We start from the raw sequence: 14,957 nt of genomic DNA, 5'->3' as shown, positions 1-14,957 counted from the left end.
TGAATGGTTAGGTACACTTTTTAAACAGACATTCAGATTTCATGCCTTTGTGATACAAAAAAAAATTAGAAGCCATCTTGTAAAATGAAAAGTAAGTCAAACTACTTGAGTGATTTATTGCCAATAAAATGTTGATATGATTCTGAGCTAGCAGCTCTTAAAAGGCCACCTTAGAATTTTACAAAATTGACATATTATTTTTACCAGATTTTCACAGATTACCAGCAGATTCTCCTTTCAAAAAGACGGCTGACTGCACAGATAAATAACCCCTGCTCAAATGGAAAGCATAACTTGACCAAAGCAATCTCTGTTTGCCCACAGGGTGAATGTCCTCCATTTTGAAAAGGTTAATGTCCAGTGTTTTCTGAGGTATGATGGGTGAAAATCATTGAAAAAACCAGCTAACAATCTAGCATTACATGTCACCAATCTTGCTAGCACTTTTAAGCATATATGGAAAACACATGCTGCTCATGAATAATATTTTCTGCTAATGTCTTTCTCTTCTTGGTATTTTATTCCAGAAAAAGAAACATTTGGTTCTTGAGCTGAAAGTATTATTTTGATAAGTACATTTATTGATATCAATATACAAGGTTCCCATCCAAAAGCTTTAATATTAGATGAAGATTATCATTCCTGGAAATCCCAGGTATCTCACTGTGTAAAAAAACTGAGACATAATGAAAATTAACGGTCAAGGGAAAACACTTTGAATATTTTACTAGGCAGAAGGTGGTCAGCTTTCTCAACAAAAACCAGTACAGCTGTATTGGTTTTAGGTATCTCTGTAGCATTTGGTAATGAGAACTTTATTTAGCTGATATATGCAAAACCCACTATACCTGATCCCTGTCCTTCTCCCCTGCCACACCAAACCGTACACTTCAAGTTACAAAGAGCAAATGGTAGAAATAAATAACAAAAGAAAAGTGACGAGATGAGATACTTTAAAAAGGACACTTTGTACAGTAGCAGCAGCCTCAGTTTTATATTTGCCTAGACTCTGACAGATGGTGTAAGTCCGTAAGCATTAACTGCAGAATGGTTAAAAATATCTGAAAGAACATGAATTGATTTTACAGCTTTTTTTCAAAAGGGGTTTTGTTCATGTAAAGAGAAAGCAACAAAGGCATTTAAGGAGAAACTGACTGTAAGGCAGCAAAAACTGGAAATGCCAAATAGAAGAAAAATATTTAATAGAAACCTCATTGTGTCTTGCAGGACCACTCAACTCTGTGACCCAGGAGCTTCGTACAACCTAGGGGGCCTGTATCTTGCCTACCATCGACTGAGGTAACTGAGAAGAAAGCTGAGTTGACTTTATCAATAAAGGCAGCATGTGACCAACCAACCTCCATTCCAAACCTCCTTTGCAGCTCAGCACTCTTCCTCTTGGTCACTTTCTGCATATACATTGTAATTCTGCTCAAACACAATAAATCTGATGTTCCCAGGGAGCTTACTATTTGTGTGCAAGGAAAGACTACACTACCTGCAACCCTTTCCAAAACTCAAGAGAAGAGCCCACAAACAGGAACACTTTTCCTCTAGTGGACAAGGCACTCTGCCGTATCATGACATATCTAATGTCCTGTCCTCCTCATAACTAAAATAGAACAAAAGCAGATGAAGAAATTCTCAGCATCTAGAGTGATTTGGTAAATAATTAAGATTAATTTAATTCCTTAGATACAAAAGACATAAATTAAAAGACTCAATTATTTTAAGCAAGTTAGAGAGACAGGTTTCTGTCATATACTTTTAGTTAAAGAGAGGGTGGGAAGGTACTTGGAAAACCCCAACATCTTTTGTATGAAGTGAAACAGAGACTGAAATTCCCTTCTGTCCCCTCAAAATAAGTCAGAATGGACACTTCTGTGTTGACAATGTCCCAGCTCTTTTAAAGTTTTCTTTCAACACACGAAGAAAGCAAAACAACCATTACCACAGACAGTGAAGGAAAGAGCCTAGGAAAGACTGGCAGAGGTGGAGGCACCTGCCTAACAAGGACCAATTCTATTTGTGTTCCTGGCCATCAGGAGTCAGCAGATCACTAAGATATGAAATGCTAAAAGTAAATTGCACTGGACTGGAGCAACAGGAAAAACTGAAAAGGCCTATTCCCCTTTGCTGTCTACAAAGCCATGAAAAGTCACAACAGTGAAACGAAGGATTTTATGCATGCAACATTAGAAATAAAGAGGTAAATCAAATGCTTGGACCTGGATTTGACAACTGGGAAACACTTTCATAACATTATAAATGAAAAATACGATAACTATTTACAAAACATTGCTACTAAATACTTACAATATCCTCTATTATCTCCTTCACTGCAGCTACAGCTAAAATAAATAAAAGAGGAACCAATGTTGTGTAGCGGCCTGTTGGTGACACATCTGGTATTTGCTATTAAAAAAGAAAGGAGAGAAAAATATTTTGCATTGCTCGTTGAAAACATTTTTAATACAAGAAACAGTACTCTCTGTGCAAATAAAGATAAGTGAATTCACTTTTTAGACTTGGTGTTTTTTATTTCCAAGAGAGGTTTATAGGCTTCAATTCAAAAGCAGCTGATAAAATAAAAGAACATTGGCATTTTAAGCAGTGTAGTGTTCAGTGGTACTTTTTCCAGAGGTTTTAGTGTTTACAGAATATTCAACTTCCTTTTCTGTGTTTACAATTGAATTAAAATATATATTTATAAAATGTAGCTAAACTTTCCAGTTTAGATTTTTGTTAGAGTGTACACTAGTCCAAGGAATTTTTGCTTTTTTAGAGTTTTAATCTCTTAAGAGATATTTTTAATCATATTAGATATTAATTGACAAATTTCAAATAGCTGCTTTCTGCCAGACTACTGTAAAAAACCCCATTTTTGCTAACCAGGTATGAGCACAGGTGACGCAAGCAAACATGTATGTAAAGTAAATTGTGAGAAAATGCAGCCGCTTATGTGACATACATGGATGGTTATCCATAATTATCTTTATATTGATAGAATTCTTAATGGCAACACTGATAGTTGAAAAGATTGCTGCCTTAACAGACTTCTTATGGGTAATGCAGTGTGATGACAATGACAGCTCTGCAAGAAAAGGGTACACTAACTAGTGGTGCCTCAATGTGGTTAAAAGAGACCCTCAATTTATCATAAAATGTTTTGAAAAACAGCCAATATTACTTATGAATTATATACATTTCTTTTTGCTACCACCACATTGTGCTTCTGAAAGAAAAGAGGATGTTGTATGTACATATGCTATGTTTCTTGTAAGACTAATACAGATTTATCTTCCAGGTTACTGTAGATGTTTTTCAAGGAATTAAATGGAAATGAGGCAGAAAGTTCCTGTTTGGCAAGTGACTATATGCTGCCTACAGAGGAAAGGGACCCATCACTTCTCCAGCTATTCCTACCTTTTCATTCCTTCCTAACGTATGTCCAAATTCCCATTCCAACTGCATGTTATTTTCCAGGCAAAATCTGAAAGCAAAAGGGTCACCAGCCTGTACTCCAATTCCATTATTCTCTACTTCCTTCTCCTGACAATGCAGCCTCACTGATAGCCTGACATGCTAGTGGGCTTTGAAGTCCTAACACTCCACTTCCTTACACTTCTGAAACCTCGTATTCTGTATCTCTAGCTTGAGGTGCACAGTGGCACCACAGGGAACACTGCTGGACCACTGGATTAACCTGAGATGCCAGATGGGGTTAGCAGGATATTTATTCAGAAGCCACAGGCTTCCAGGCAGAAAACCTAATGAAACCCTGAACTTTTTTACCCCCAGAAAACAGTGTAAGCTACTTAATGCAGGTGTCTCATAAGACTGTCCCAAGCACTTAAAGTAGAAGCAAAGAAATCAGAGTAAGGACAGAGGAATAAACTTTGACTTGCAGAAACATTTGAAGTGAGGAAGGAAAAAGTACATATGGCAGTTTATGTGCCATTTTTCAGTAATTTTTGTTTGGTATGTCAACACAATGGCCTCCACAACAGAAAAATCAACACATTCTAAACAATGCATTTGAAATCGTGCAGAAAATGGGGTTTTATCAAACATGTTTGAAATGAAGAACTAGTCAATGGTAATTACAACTGCACCTGAACATAGTTCAATTTTTCATTTACATTAGCTAATGCATTGAAAGAATAGTATTCAGAAGCCCCACAACTTGCTTTATCAACTTGAGCTATCGCAAAACTAAAATATTCTGATAGACGCGCAAAATGTTATGTACTTCTTCAAAAAAGTTTCAGTAAGCTGGGTGAAGAATTTCACTTTACAAATATACCTAATGAAGCTACAGTGGTGATAGGAAAAAGACTGTGTGCTTCATTCCGAACCAGTACACTGATTAGCTGGTTTACAGGAAATAATTGTTGTAGTACTGGACTGCATAAGTGGTTTTCCTTGTCCAGGCTCAATTTCAATCTTTATCTCTAAGAATAAATAATCACTTCCCCTCAGCTGCAATTCCTGTCCCTCAAAAGAACCTGCAGAAATAAAGTTCATAGACTTCAGGATTTTAAACAGTACCCTCTAGAACAAATGCCAACTACAGGTAACAGTTTTCTGTATATGCCAGATATTTTTAAACAGAATTTTCTTTTCAAAAGACGTTTTCACCCAACAGAATTTCAGCTATACTTAACCTGTTTTATAGAAAAATCTTTGTGCGCATCCTGTTATCTCCAAGGAGTAAAAAAAAAACACAAACCCAAGCATTTTATTAAAGATATGTCTACATGATACAGCTGTTCTGATAGGCCAGCTAGCTTGGAAAGAACAGTACAGAAACCTTAGTATCTCAGTATCTCTGTCTGTAATATAAATGCTCTCTTAGCACATTTAAAATACTAGAATCTTACTGTTGATCTTACCTGAAGCAATGCAATAAAAAGAAAAAATGCATTAGCAGCTCTTCTGAACTGGGAATAAAGGAACCTTGGCAGGAATGTGATTATGTTGTACTTTGCAGTGCTGAGAGGAAGAGACAAAAACACATGCTATTATTACAGTACTAAAAATTCTTCAAGTGTATTCTTTCCATCTCAGTTATACAAGCTTTCAAATGAAACAGTTTGCTTTTTGATTTTAAACTAATAAATATTGGATATTAAGTGTGCTTCTGCTAGGCTGGAAGAAGAAAATGTAATTTATCCTAGCAAAACAATCTCCGCTAAGCTATCATCACAAAATGTTTGAGCTCCCAGCTCTGTGTCAGCCTTTTACATCCGTTTAAGAACTGACCACCACCATCTAAGAGCCTAAAACAACCATGACAAAACGTTTTAAGCAAAAGATTTTAAAGAATATTTTAACTTCTTTTTAAATCAGTCATATTTAATTTGACCTTGCATAAAATAGTCAATACAAAGGGCAATGAATGTGTCTTGCAAAAGACCTCAACACTGTCAAGTAACCAAGCAAAAGACAGAAAGACAAGTTGTATACATCAAGAAACATCATATAAAGTTTCTCAGGGTAATGGAAAATCCTGCCACATTATTCCCAATGTCTACAAAATTTCTGCACATTATCAAACGTACCTTCAGAAAACACACCTACTTGAGACAGAGGTATCTTTGCCATTCATTTCCTTTGAATTTTAACAACAGAACTGAGGATGTTATCAGATCTAAACACACATTACTTATGAGTATTTACTGTATGACTGAAAATTCATCAAAAACAAACAAAGAACCACAGCATAAACCATCAGCAAAGTCCCTAAAGCCTGAACCTGAAATTGAAAACTAGTCTCATAGGCAACCACAGCATCTTTGTTACTGGCTGGCTGAAAAAGCCAAGTGTTTCCAAAGCACAAACAATGCTGTGCTCAAGCACAGTACATCTGCATCAGCATTCAGCTACCACGAATAGGTTCAAAGATGAACTGAACTGAAACCTGAAGAACAAACCTGTCCTCTAGGGACATGCTGATGGTACAGCTGCTTTACAGCTGTACCTTCCCCACCCCATTCTTAAAAATTCAGAAGGTCAGATTTGTAACTGAAACAGCTTACTTGTCTCCTCAAGTGTCTAAGACTGTCATTGGTGGCCAGTGGAAATGACAGAAATGGAATAAACTGAAGGTTTTCAATTTTGCTATTCATCATGCAGTGTTCTAGTGTTTTTGTTAATACCTGACATGGTTATTGCAGAATCTGGTTGGCTGGGGCTGATTGATGAATATAGTTCTCACTTCCTCTTGATCAGCTAGTGAAGTTTTCTCTGAAACATCCTCTGTCTTCTCATAGCCTGTAAAAACACAGCATGTTTTCTATATAAAGAGATTTACTTACACAAAATTCAAGGCACTTCATGAGACAAAAGGGACATTTATTGTGAATGTGAACCCAATGTATTTGCATTTCTCACAAGTAATGACCCCTGAAAAAACAAAAAAGTATTTTTTATATAGTCAAGATGCTCAGTAAAAATCTACACTCCCCACAGACCATCATTACCTTGCAAAGATCACTGAGAGTAGCCTAACAGTGACACCTGCCAGTTCCCTCTGCACTCGTGATTGCATCTTATTCGATCCCACGGACTTCTGTACTGCCAGTTTGTTTAACTGTTCCCTAAACTTGTCCTTCTCCACCAAGGTACATCTTTTTTGTTTCAGTCTTTCCAATGGACAGCAGCAACCTGTGGTTCCTGAAGGCTGACCTTATCATTAGAGACTAAAGGGGAGAAGACACTGTTTACTGCATTCTATTTTTTGTTTCCAGCTTCCCTGCAGCATGCAGCCTAGAGGCCCCACCTTTCCCACAGTCATCATCTTCCTGCTGATGAAGGAAGAACAAGAAAGGCATCTGCAAGTCACTCACCAGGTTAAACCCCAGGTAGGCTGTGACTTTGTCAGCTAAACCCATCTCTCTCTACTCTTCTACAGCCACCTGTTGCTGCTTTGACCTTTTGTATGTTCCCTTTTTCACACTTGAGCTTTCTCAGGGACTCCTTGCTAATTCATAGAATCATAGAATGGTTTGGGTTGGAAGCGACCTTAAAGATCATGTAGTTCTAACCCTCCTGTCACGGGCAGGGAACCTTGCAGTCAATCAGGCTACTCAGAACCCCAGCCAGCCTGATCTTGAACACTTCCAGGGATGGGGAGTCTGCGACCTCTTCAAGGCCTTAACATCCTCATAGTAGAGATTTTCTTCCCAATACCTAATCTAAACCTACCCTTCTTCAGATAAAGGTCATTCCGCCTTGTCCTATCACTACATGCCCTTGTGAAAAGTTCCTCTATAACCTTCTTGCAGGCCCCCTTTAGATACTGGAAGGCTGCTAGAAGGTCTCCTCGGAGCCTTCTCTTCTTCAGGCTGAACAGTCTTAACTCTCTCAGCCCATCTTCATAGATGTATTCTAGCCCTGTGATTAACTTAGTGGCCCTCCTCTGGACTTGCTCCGACAGGTCCATTTCTTTCTTATGCTGGGGGCCCCAGAGCTGGATGCAGTACTCCAGGTGGGGTCTCACAAGAGCAGAGAAGATGGGCAGAAGCACCTCCCTTGACATGCTGTCATGCCTCTTTTGATGCGGTCTAGGATGCAGTTGGCCTTCAGGCCTCCAAATGCACATTGTTGAATCCTGTTGAGCTTCTTGTCCACCAACATCCCCAAGTCCTTCTCCACCCAACCTGTATTTGTGCTTGGGATTGCCCTGACCCAGGTGCAGGACCTTGCACTTGGCCTTGCTGAACTTCATGAAGTTCATACAGGCCCACCTCTAAAAACTGTCAAGGTGCCTCTGGATGACATCTCTTCCCTCCAGCATGTTAAGTGTCACACAGCTTGGCATTGTCAGCGAACTTGCTGAGGGGTTACTCAATCCCACTGTCCAAACCACCGACAAAGATGCTAAAAATGTCAGTTCCCATACTGACCCCTGAGGAACGCCACTTGTCACTGCTTTCCACTGAGCTGTTGACTGCAACTCTTGGAATGCAACCATTCAGATATTTTTTTATCCACTCTGTAGTCCATCCATAAAATCCATGTGTCTAGAGACAAGTATATTGTGTGGGACAGTGACAAATGCCTTGCTTCATCCAGTCCTTCTGCCACCTTGGCTTGATTTCTTGCCCATTGTGATGGACCAATCTTGAGCTGGAAGCCAAGGCCATTAAACTGGTTAATTTTGGTTGGTTGGTCTCATTGGTTAATGAGATACCATTCCTTCACTTGCTGCAGATTTTCTCTGTGACATTAGCCAGATTATTCCCAGAGAAGTGACATCAGTATATTCTTCATTTTGTGCGTGCTTAACTTGAAATAGTTTTATTACACTCACTGACATTCCCAGCACCTGCCTCCACTAGCCAGTGAAAGCTGAGTTTTCTGTATTTTCTATGGACTATGAGGAATCTTGTGCCAGCCTGCATCCCAGTTTTCATCTTTGAAAGGGATACCAATGTATCCTTCTCTCCCAAGGCTTTTCACTAATGTTTTGTCAACTAGTCAGCCATGACATTGCTGACAACAGGCCTAAGCAGTCTTCAGGCTGGAGCTTATAAAGTACCAATGGATATAGCACAAATCAATCACCATTAAGTTTTAACATTATAACAATAATCTGTGTTTATATAGCTGCTTGTTAAATATACACTGTTCATTCTGTACGAGAATAAGACACTGAAACCCCCTATGTTATAATGCAACGGAATACATCAGAATGTATAGCATGTCAAGGATAATTAAGGCTGTATATGAAAACTTAATGCTTATTTCTAGCATATTCTATAAATGCTTGCCAACAGGTTAGGCAAAATCCAAGCCATTCTCCAGTCCTCTGGCCCAGTGTATTGCCTCTTACCTATTACATTCAAAATAGATTCCTGACACTACTTTACAAGGTCATGTCTCCACACATTGAGAAAAGGCTCAGCAGAAACTTTTAATTTCATCCCATTCGCCATTCCTAATTCACAGACTCTATTACAATACAGGAAATCCCCACTACTACATTGCCCCTCTGCAATTTCTCTGTTTCTTTCCTCACGTGCTGAAAGGCACACACATTCAAACATCAGTCTATTTCTCAAGGAGTCTCTTCAGAGGAAGGGCAGCCAGCCTGACAGACTGGCCCCCCTCAACAGGTGCCGACACAATACTCCTCAAGGAACCCCACAGGCTTATTTGGCAGCCTAAGCCAGCAAAAAAAAAAAATCTTCAATAACAACAAATTGCAAATAAATAAGTAACCAATGAAATAAACAAACACAGCCCCCAAACCAATTAGAGCTTCTTTCAACAAGAGCACCCACTGAATACCGTATTTTGCTTCCAAAAATAAATTTGGAAGAAACAACTCTCTTCCAGCACACAGTATTTGCAGGGACTCTTCCTAAACCAGTCTTGATTAAAAAGTTTCTGTGTTAGTAAAACAACAACAGTAAATTCCATACCTCTAATTTTTTTTTAGGTAGGGTAGTGTAAGGCTTTCAGCTTTCATTCCTTAAAACAGTCTTATTTTCATTACAAGAATGGGACAAAGTTACATACAGATATACTGTAATACGGAAATAAAGGGAAGAAAACAAACCCTCAACCAAATTGCCAAAAGGATTTTAATACACTTCTCTTAATCATTAAAAATTTCTTTTTTATTCTCTGAGTAGAGCTTTCAAAACCTTTGAAAGCTGATGCTGTAGCCAAGAACCTCTTATACAACTAAGTGCTGAGATTTAACCTGGCAGGAAGCTGAACACCACACAGTCACTCACTCGCCTACCCCAGTGCCAGGGTAGAGAATCTGAAAAAAGTTAAAACTCATGGGCTGAGACAAAAGCAGTTTAATAGGACAGAAAAAGAAGGGAAAATAATGATAAAAGAAGATAGAAAACAAGTGATGCACAATCGCTCACCAACTGCTGACCAGTGTCCATCCAGTCTCTGGGCAGCAGGCTGCCAGCCCCCTGCCAATTGTCCCCCAGTTTAGTTGTTCATCATAATGCCAAAAGGTATGGGATATCCCTCTGGTCAGCTGGGAGTCAGCTGCCCTGCTGTGTCCCCTCCCTAATTTTTGGGAACTCCCAGCCTCCTCCCTGGCAGGGCAGTTTGAGATGCTGACAGGTCCTTGATTTAGTGTAAGTCCTGCTCAGCAACAACTAAAACACCTATGTGTTATCAACATTATTCTCATCCTAAATCCAAACCACAGCACTGCATCCGCTACCAGGAAAAAACTAAGTCTATCTCAGCCAAAGCCAGAATAGTCTGTCTGCTAGCTCATATTCCTGAAGAATGTGGCAGAGTTCAAAAGTGGAATCATTAGAAAAAACAAGGTGGCTTCAGAATTATCTGTTGCAAAGCCATGACAGACCTTCAATGACAGAACAGGCAGTGGGAACCTGACCCATCAGTCATCCTTCTGAGCAGTCAGAGCACAGAAGGAATTTAAATGACCTGCATGAACCCGGTGGTACCACTGAGATGGTCAAGCCTGTCTAGAATGAGACCAAGTCTTTTCCCTGTTGTGAAACACGGATCTAAACACACTTGGTAGAAGAAAACCCCAGACATAACTGACTAAATCACTAAATCTGGTAAAATGTTATATAGTCCTAAAGACCATAAGTAGGAATACCTAAGGATATATTAGGCACTACAAAAACAGATAGTCTGCTGAAGACAATCTGATGACTACTACAGAACTTCAAAATACCTTCCTTCTTTATGTGAAAGTCATTTCATCTTACCCAAGTTCAGCTTCACCTAGATTTTGTACAGGTATTTACCTCCATCAACAAGAAGAACTAGTTGTTACCTACTAGTTTTGGTAGGCAGCATCATGGCACCTCAACTCTCTACCCTTTCTCAATGACCTAATATAGTTCACTGAACTCCACCAACACAGAGAGGAAAAGGATTAGTGCTTCAATCTTCAAAGAACCCTAATAAGAACTTCCAAGAACAATTCCACTCTTCCAGAACATCTCAAAAGAAACAAAATTATTTTAATTATTCCATTTCATATTATTTAATAGATGCATATATTAACTGGAAAGCTATATATAGCTAAAATAACCACAGTTAGTTACTGTATTTAATAAAGCTTTATGTAGGCCACACTACTTAAAGATTCCCCATGTGTTTTGCAATCGCAGAATACATGACACCAATTTCCTAAATTTGTTTAAGAGGGCCAGATCTTCTGTGCCTTGAGCAAGACTTTATTGATACACATACCACTTTAGAATGGTAAGCAGCATGTGTTCTTTGCAACAGGATAACAGACACAAAAATCTATTAAAACACGGTTATGAGCATGCCTGGTTATCCTTCATCAGCCATGAAGAACCTGCTGAGGTTTGGAAGAATGGCACAAAATCAGTAGCTCCTTTTTGTTCAAATTATTTTCTCTATGCACATAACATGTTGGCTTACAGACCCTAAAACACCTACAATTTTTATTTTGCAGTAATTTACAGACTGTAGTGTCAATTGTTCTGTGCAACTGTTGACCACTTCTTGGGAATGACATATGTGCACATCATTCTGACAGCTCAGATTCCATTTGTTTCACCTGAGCACAACAGTTGTAATAACAGTATCACTATCTTGTTATTTGAGAGAGAGCTTAGTTCTTTATGAGATGACGTCCAGACAGTCCAGCCTGATAAGGCAGTTCATGATCCATGGAAAAAGTCTCTGAAGCAGAAATTAGTTGCTGCAGTGACAAGAGAGAAAAATGACATTTTAGACCCAAAGATACAATACAAAAATTCTAGAATAAGGAAAGTAATACTAACCTTGTCTCTCAGAGACCCACAAGTCTTAAGCTAAGGAATGGTCCACACCGTGACAGAAGTCATGGAAGCTGTTGTTTGTGATTACAGTATTACTAGTGTTCCAAGAACACAAAGGGACCCTGCCAATAACAACTCTGCACTGGGGATAAGACTTTGGTGGAGTTCTCTGAAAGCAGCCTTATCATCACTTTGCATTGTGCTTATCTAAGAGACTTGGGTGATGGCCAGAACCAGGATTTTACAGCTCCTTTATGTCTCTGTCAAATACTGAGACCCACATAGCAGAGTACTGGAGTTCTCTTCTTTAGAAAACAGTAGCATTTACTTACAAAGAGCTGTTTAGAAATGCCAACTACATAGTCTAAAAGTGTGGACTAACTAGACTTGGAAGCACTCATCTCAAAAAGAAAAAAAGGAAGAGATGCATTAATGTTGGTTTCATTGTGAATTATGTATACACAACCAGAACTAAATATAGAAAAAATTAATTAGTGTCACATTAATATAAGAAAAAGAAAACAGTACCAGATTTCTAATTTTTTTGAGTAGTACTATATATATAGTAAAGTACACTATGAATCATATAGCATCAACTCCACTGGTATAATGAAAAAAACTATCATGTCATTTTGTGAAAGTTAAGTTTCTTAAAAGATGTTTTATACCTATTGCCAGTCCTAAAGAAAGTGTTTTTGGCAAGCTTCTTAAACCCAGTATTTAACTGCTTCACAGTCATTCAACCTTGAAAAATAAACCAGACTCTTTTTTTTTTCTCTTACTGCAACTGTAAATCTTGGAAAGCCTGTTACCTTCAGGGAATATCACATTTATTCAGTTAATAACCATTAAGAGTTCTGTAACTAGATAATTTTAAAGAGAGCATCAATGTTCCCAATTTAAATATGCAATGCTCAGCGTGCAGTGAAAACCAATTGTCTGGAACAAGGGTAAGTGGAAAAGAACTGAAATTAGGCACTGAAAAATTGGACATTTAACTAGTCTCATTATATACGTCTACTAATCACTGTGAGTATACAGGACTGCTGCTCTGGTTGTGAACACATTTCAGAAGTGTTCCTGAAAGGATGCACTTTCTCCCTTTCTTCTTAGAAAGATGCATTCTTCTATTTCTTTGCCACTAACATTTCCTAGGCAGAAGCAGAGCCAGACCTCCTACAAACCTACTTTTGGTGGAGGAAGGGATATAACATGGTAAAACTGGCAAAGAACATCAAGATATCAGCCCACTTCTAATCTATGTTTGTTTGCGCTTTTCCTTGCACAAAAATTAAATAAAATATTCTTTGTTTGGAAGAAGGAAGAAACATACAGGGAAGAAGTTTCTGCCTCCCTATATCAAGCAAAGCAAAGCTAAAAATAAAATAAAATAAAGTAAAATAAAATAAACCTGATGTATGGTTTAAACGAGGAAACTTTCAGACAACGGGATAAACCCTGCAGACCTGCCTCAATACCTCTTGTGCCACTACCGGGACACTGTTATTGTTACCTGTAGCAACCAAAAATCACAGGCTGTCCCAACATACTGCTGCTTTGGGGTCCACGATTCCGAATTTTACTTTTGCAGGCAATGAATGTTATAGCTAAGTAAATTCACTGCAGTGATTCTTTTCACAAGGCAGCTGCTGACACGTTATCTGAAGGCTAAGCAAACCACTTAGGCACGAGACATGAGCGCTGTCCGAAGCTCCCTGGCACATGCCCTGTATCAGAAACGCTAATTTCTGATGATCAGCGCACACGTACATGCTACACACAAAAGAGGGATTCCAGCTTATTCCCGGGCCGAGGACCCCAGGCCATGAGCCACCGCTGCCGCTTGGGGCCGGCGGGCCGAGCAGCCATCCACCGCGGGGAAACGAAACCACCGCTCGCCCTGAAACCGCCGCTGCCATCGCTGAGAGGCAAAATGCCGCCCGGGGCTCACCGGACATCGACAAATACGAAGCCTCCCTGAGAACAGCGGCACCGCTGACGCCCCAAGCTGGGGTCGGCGCCGCCGCAGCCCCACCGGGGGCGCACGGCACGACCGGAGACCGCGGAGAGGAGCGCGGCGGCGGCGCGACACCGGCTCCCACCGCCCCCTCCCGGCCAAGCGGCGCAGACCCCGCCGCGCCGGAACGCCGGCCGGGCTCCCCCGTCCCTCCGTGCCGGCGCGGAGAGGCGGGCGGCTCTTACCCTCTGCGCGGGAGCGGATCTCGGACACCGTTTTCTGCACCGCCGGCATCGCCGGGGCGGTGGCGCGGCCACCTCCCTGCAACGGCGCGCCCTGCACCTGCCGCGCGCCGGAGCGCGCCCTGCGCCGCTGCGAGGCCCGGGGCGAGGGCGGAGGGTCCCGACGGCGGCGGCGGCGGCGGCTCCTCCGGCAACCCGAGGCGGCGGCTCTCCCCGGCGGCGGCTCTCCCCGGCTGCGCCTTTCCCCGCTGGCGGCGCCGCTGCTCACTGACAGCCGCGGCGCCCGCGCTCCGCACTCGCCGGCCCCCTCCGGAACCTACCAACTCCGCCCCCCCCCCCCCCCTCCCCGCTTCCTTGTCCCGAGGCGTCCCGCCGCCATCTCCCCGTCCCCCCGGGGTCAAGCTTGTCGGGTCACTGCGCCTAACCGGGCACCGGCACTGCAGCGGGCTGTGTCCCGCCTCTGGAGCGAGCGAAGAGCTTCCGATGCGCCCCCCACCCCGTGACGCGGGGGCAATGGAACGCGCCGAGCCCTGGGCCGCTGCCCGGCACTGGGGGCGGGCGGGGGAAGCCCCGGGGAAGGTCGCCCGGTGCCTCCGGCAGCCGCGGCGGGCGGGACCCGGGGCCGGGGCGGGGAGTGGCGGGGGCCGGGCGAGGTGAGCGGGGCCCTGGCAAGCGTGTGCAGCCCGGCGGCCTGGCCAGGGGGGGCAGGGGGCGCAGGGCAGCAGGCCCGGCGGGGAGCTGGCAGAGCTGCTCAGCCGTGATCGTGTAGAGAGCGCACTCCTTCCCTCCCTCGGTGTCGTACGCTGCTGAGCGATGTGTAAATGGAGCGAGGGGCGCGGTGGGGGCCGGGAGGCGTTCATCCGGAGAGGGAATTTGAAACGGTGTTCCATAGCCCTCATTCAGGCGAAGAGAGGGTTGGTGCCACGCTCTGTTTGACAGGCAGCCTTCAAACTCTCGCCTGGCTTTTATTTTTAATCTCTCCTC

The 14,957-nt window shown here is 42.0% G+C and overlaps 1 protein-coding gene across 5 annotated transcripts in view; it reads right to left on the bottom strand.

The window, feature by feature from the left end:
* The window catches only part of ATP8A1 (ATPase phospholipid transporting 8A1), a 110,146-nt gene extending 95,913 nt beyond the window's left edge, over positions 1-14,233 (bottom strand). For 4 of the 5 annotated variants that reach the window (XM_069014203.1, XM_069014198.1, XM_069014202.1 and 1 more), the window contains exons 1-4: positions 13,977-14,233; positions 6,162-6,276; positions 4,896-4,995; positions 2,317-2,415 (exon numbers count right to left, since the gene is read on the bottom strand). In XM_069014203.1, coding sequence (XP_068870304.1) covers positions 2,317-2,415; positions 4,896-4,995; positions 6,162-6,276; positions 13,977-14,025 — 363 coding nt within the window. In that variant the 5' untranslated portion in view covers positions 14,026-14,233. Of the gene's footprint in view, positions 1-2,316; positions 2,416-4,895; positions 4,996-6,161; positions 6,277-13,976 lie in introns of those variants that run through there. The other variant, XM_069014200.1, reaches the window with a different exon arrangement.
* Between the last annotated feature and the right edge of the window lie 724 nt (positions 14,234-14,957).

The sequence above is a fragment of the Aphelocoma coerulescens genome, chromosome 4 (genome assembly GCF_041296385.1).
Source record: "Aphelocoma coerulescens isolate FSJ_1873_10779 chromosome 4, UR_Acoe_1.0, whole genome shotgun sequence".
Classification (NCBI taxonomy): Eukaryota; Metazoa; Chordata; class Aves; order Passeriformes; family Corvidae; genus Aphelocoma; species Aphelocoma coerulescens.
Note: the sequence above shows the minus strand (reverse complement) of the source record. Positions and strands in the feature narration are given on the sequence as shown.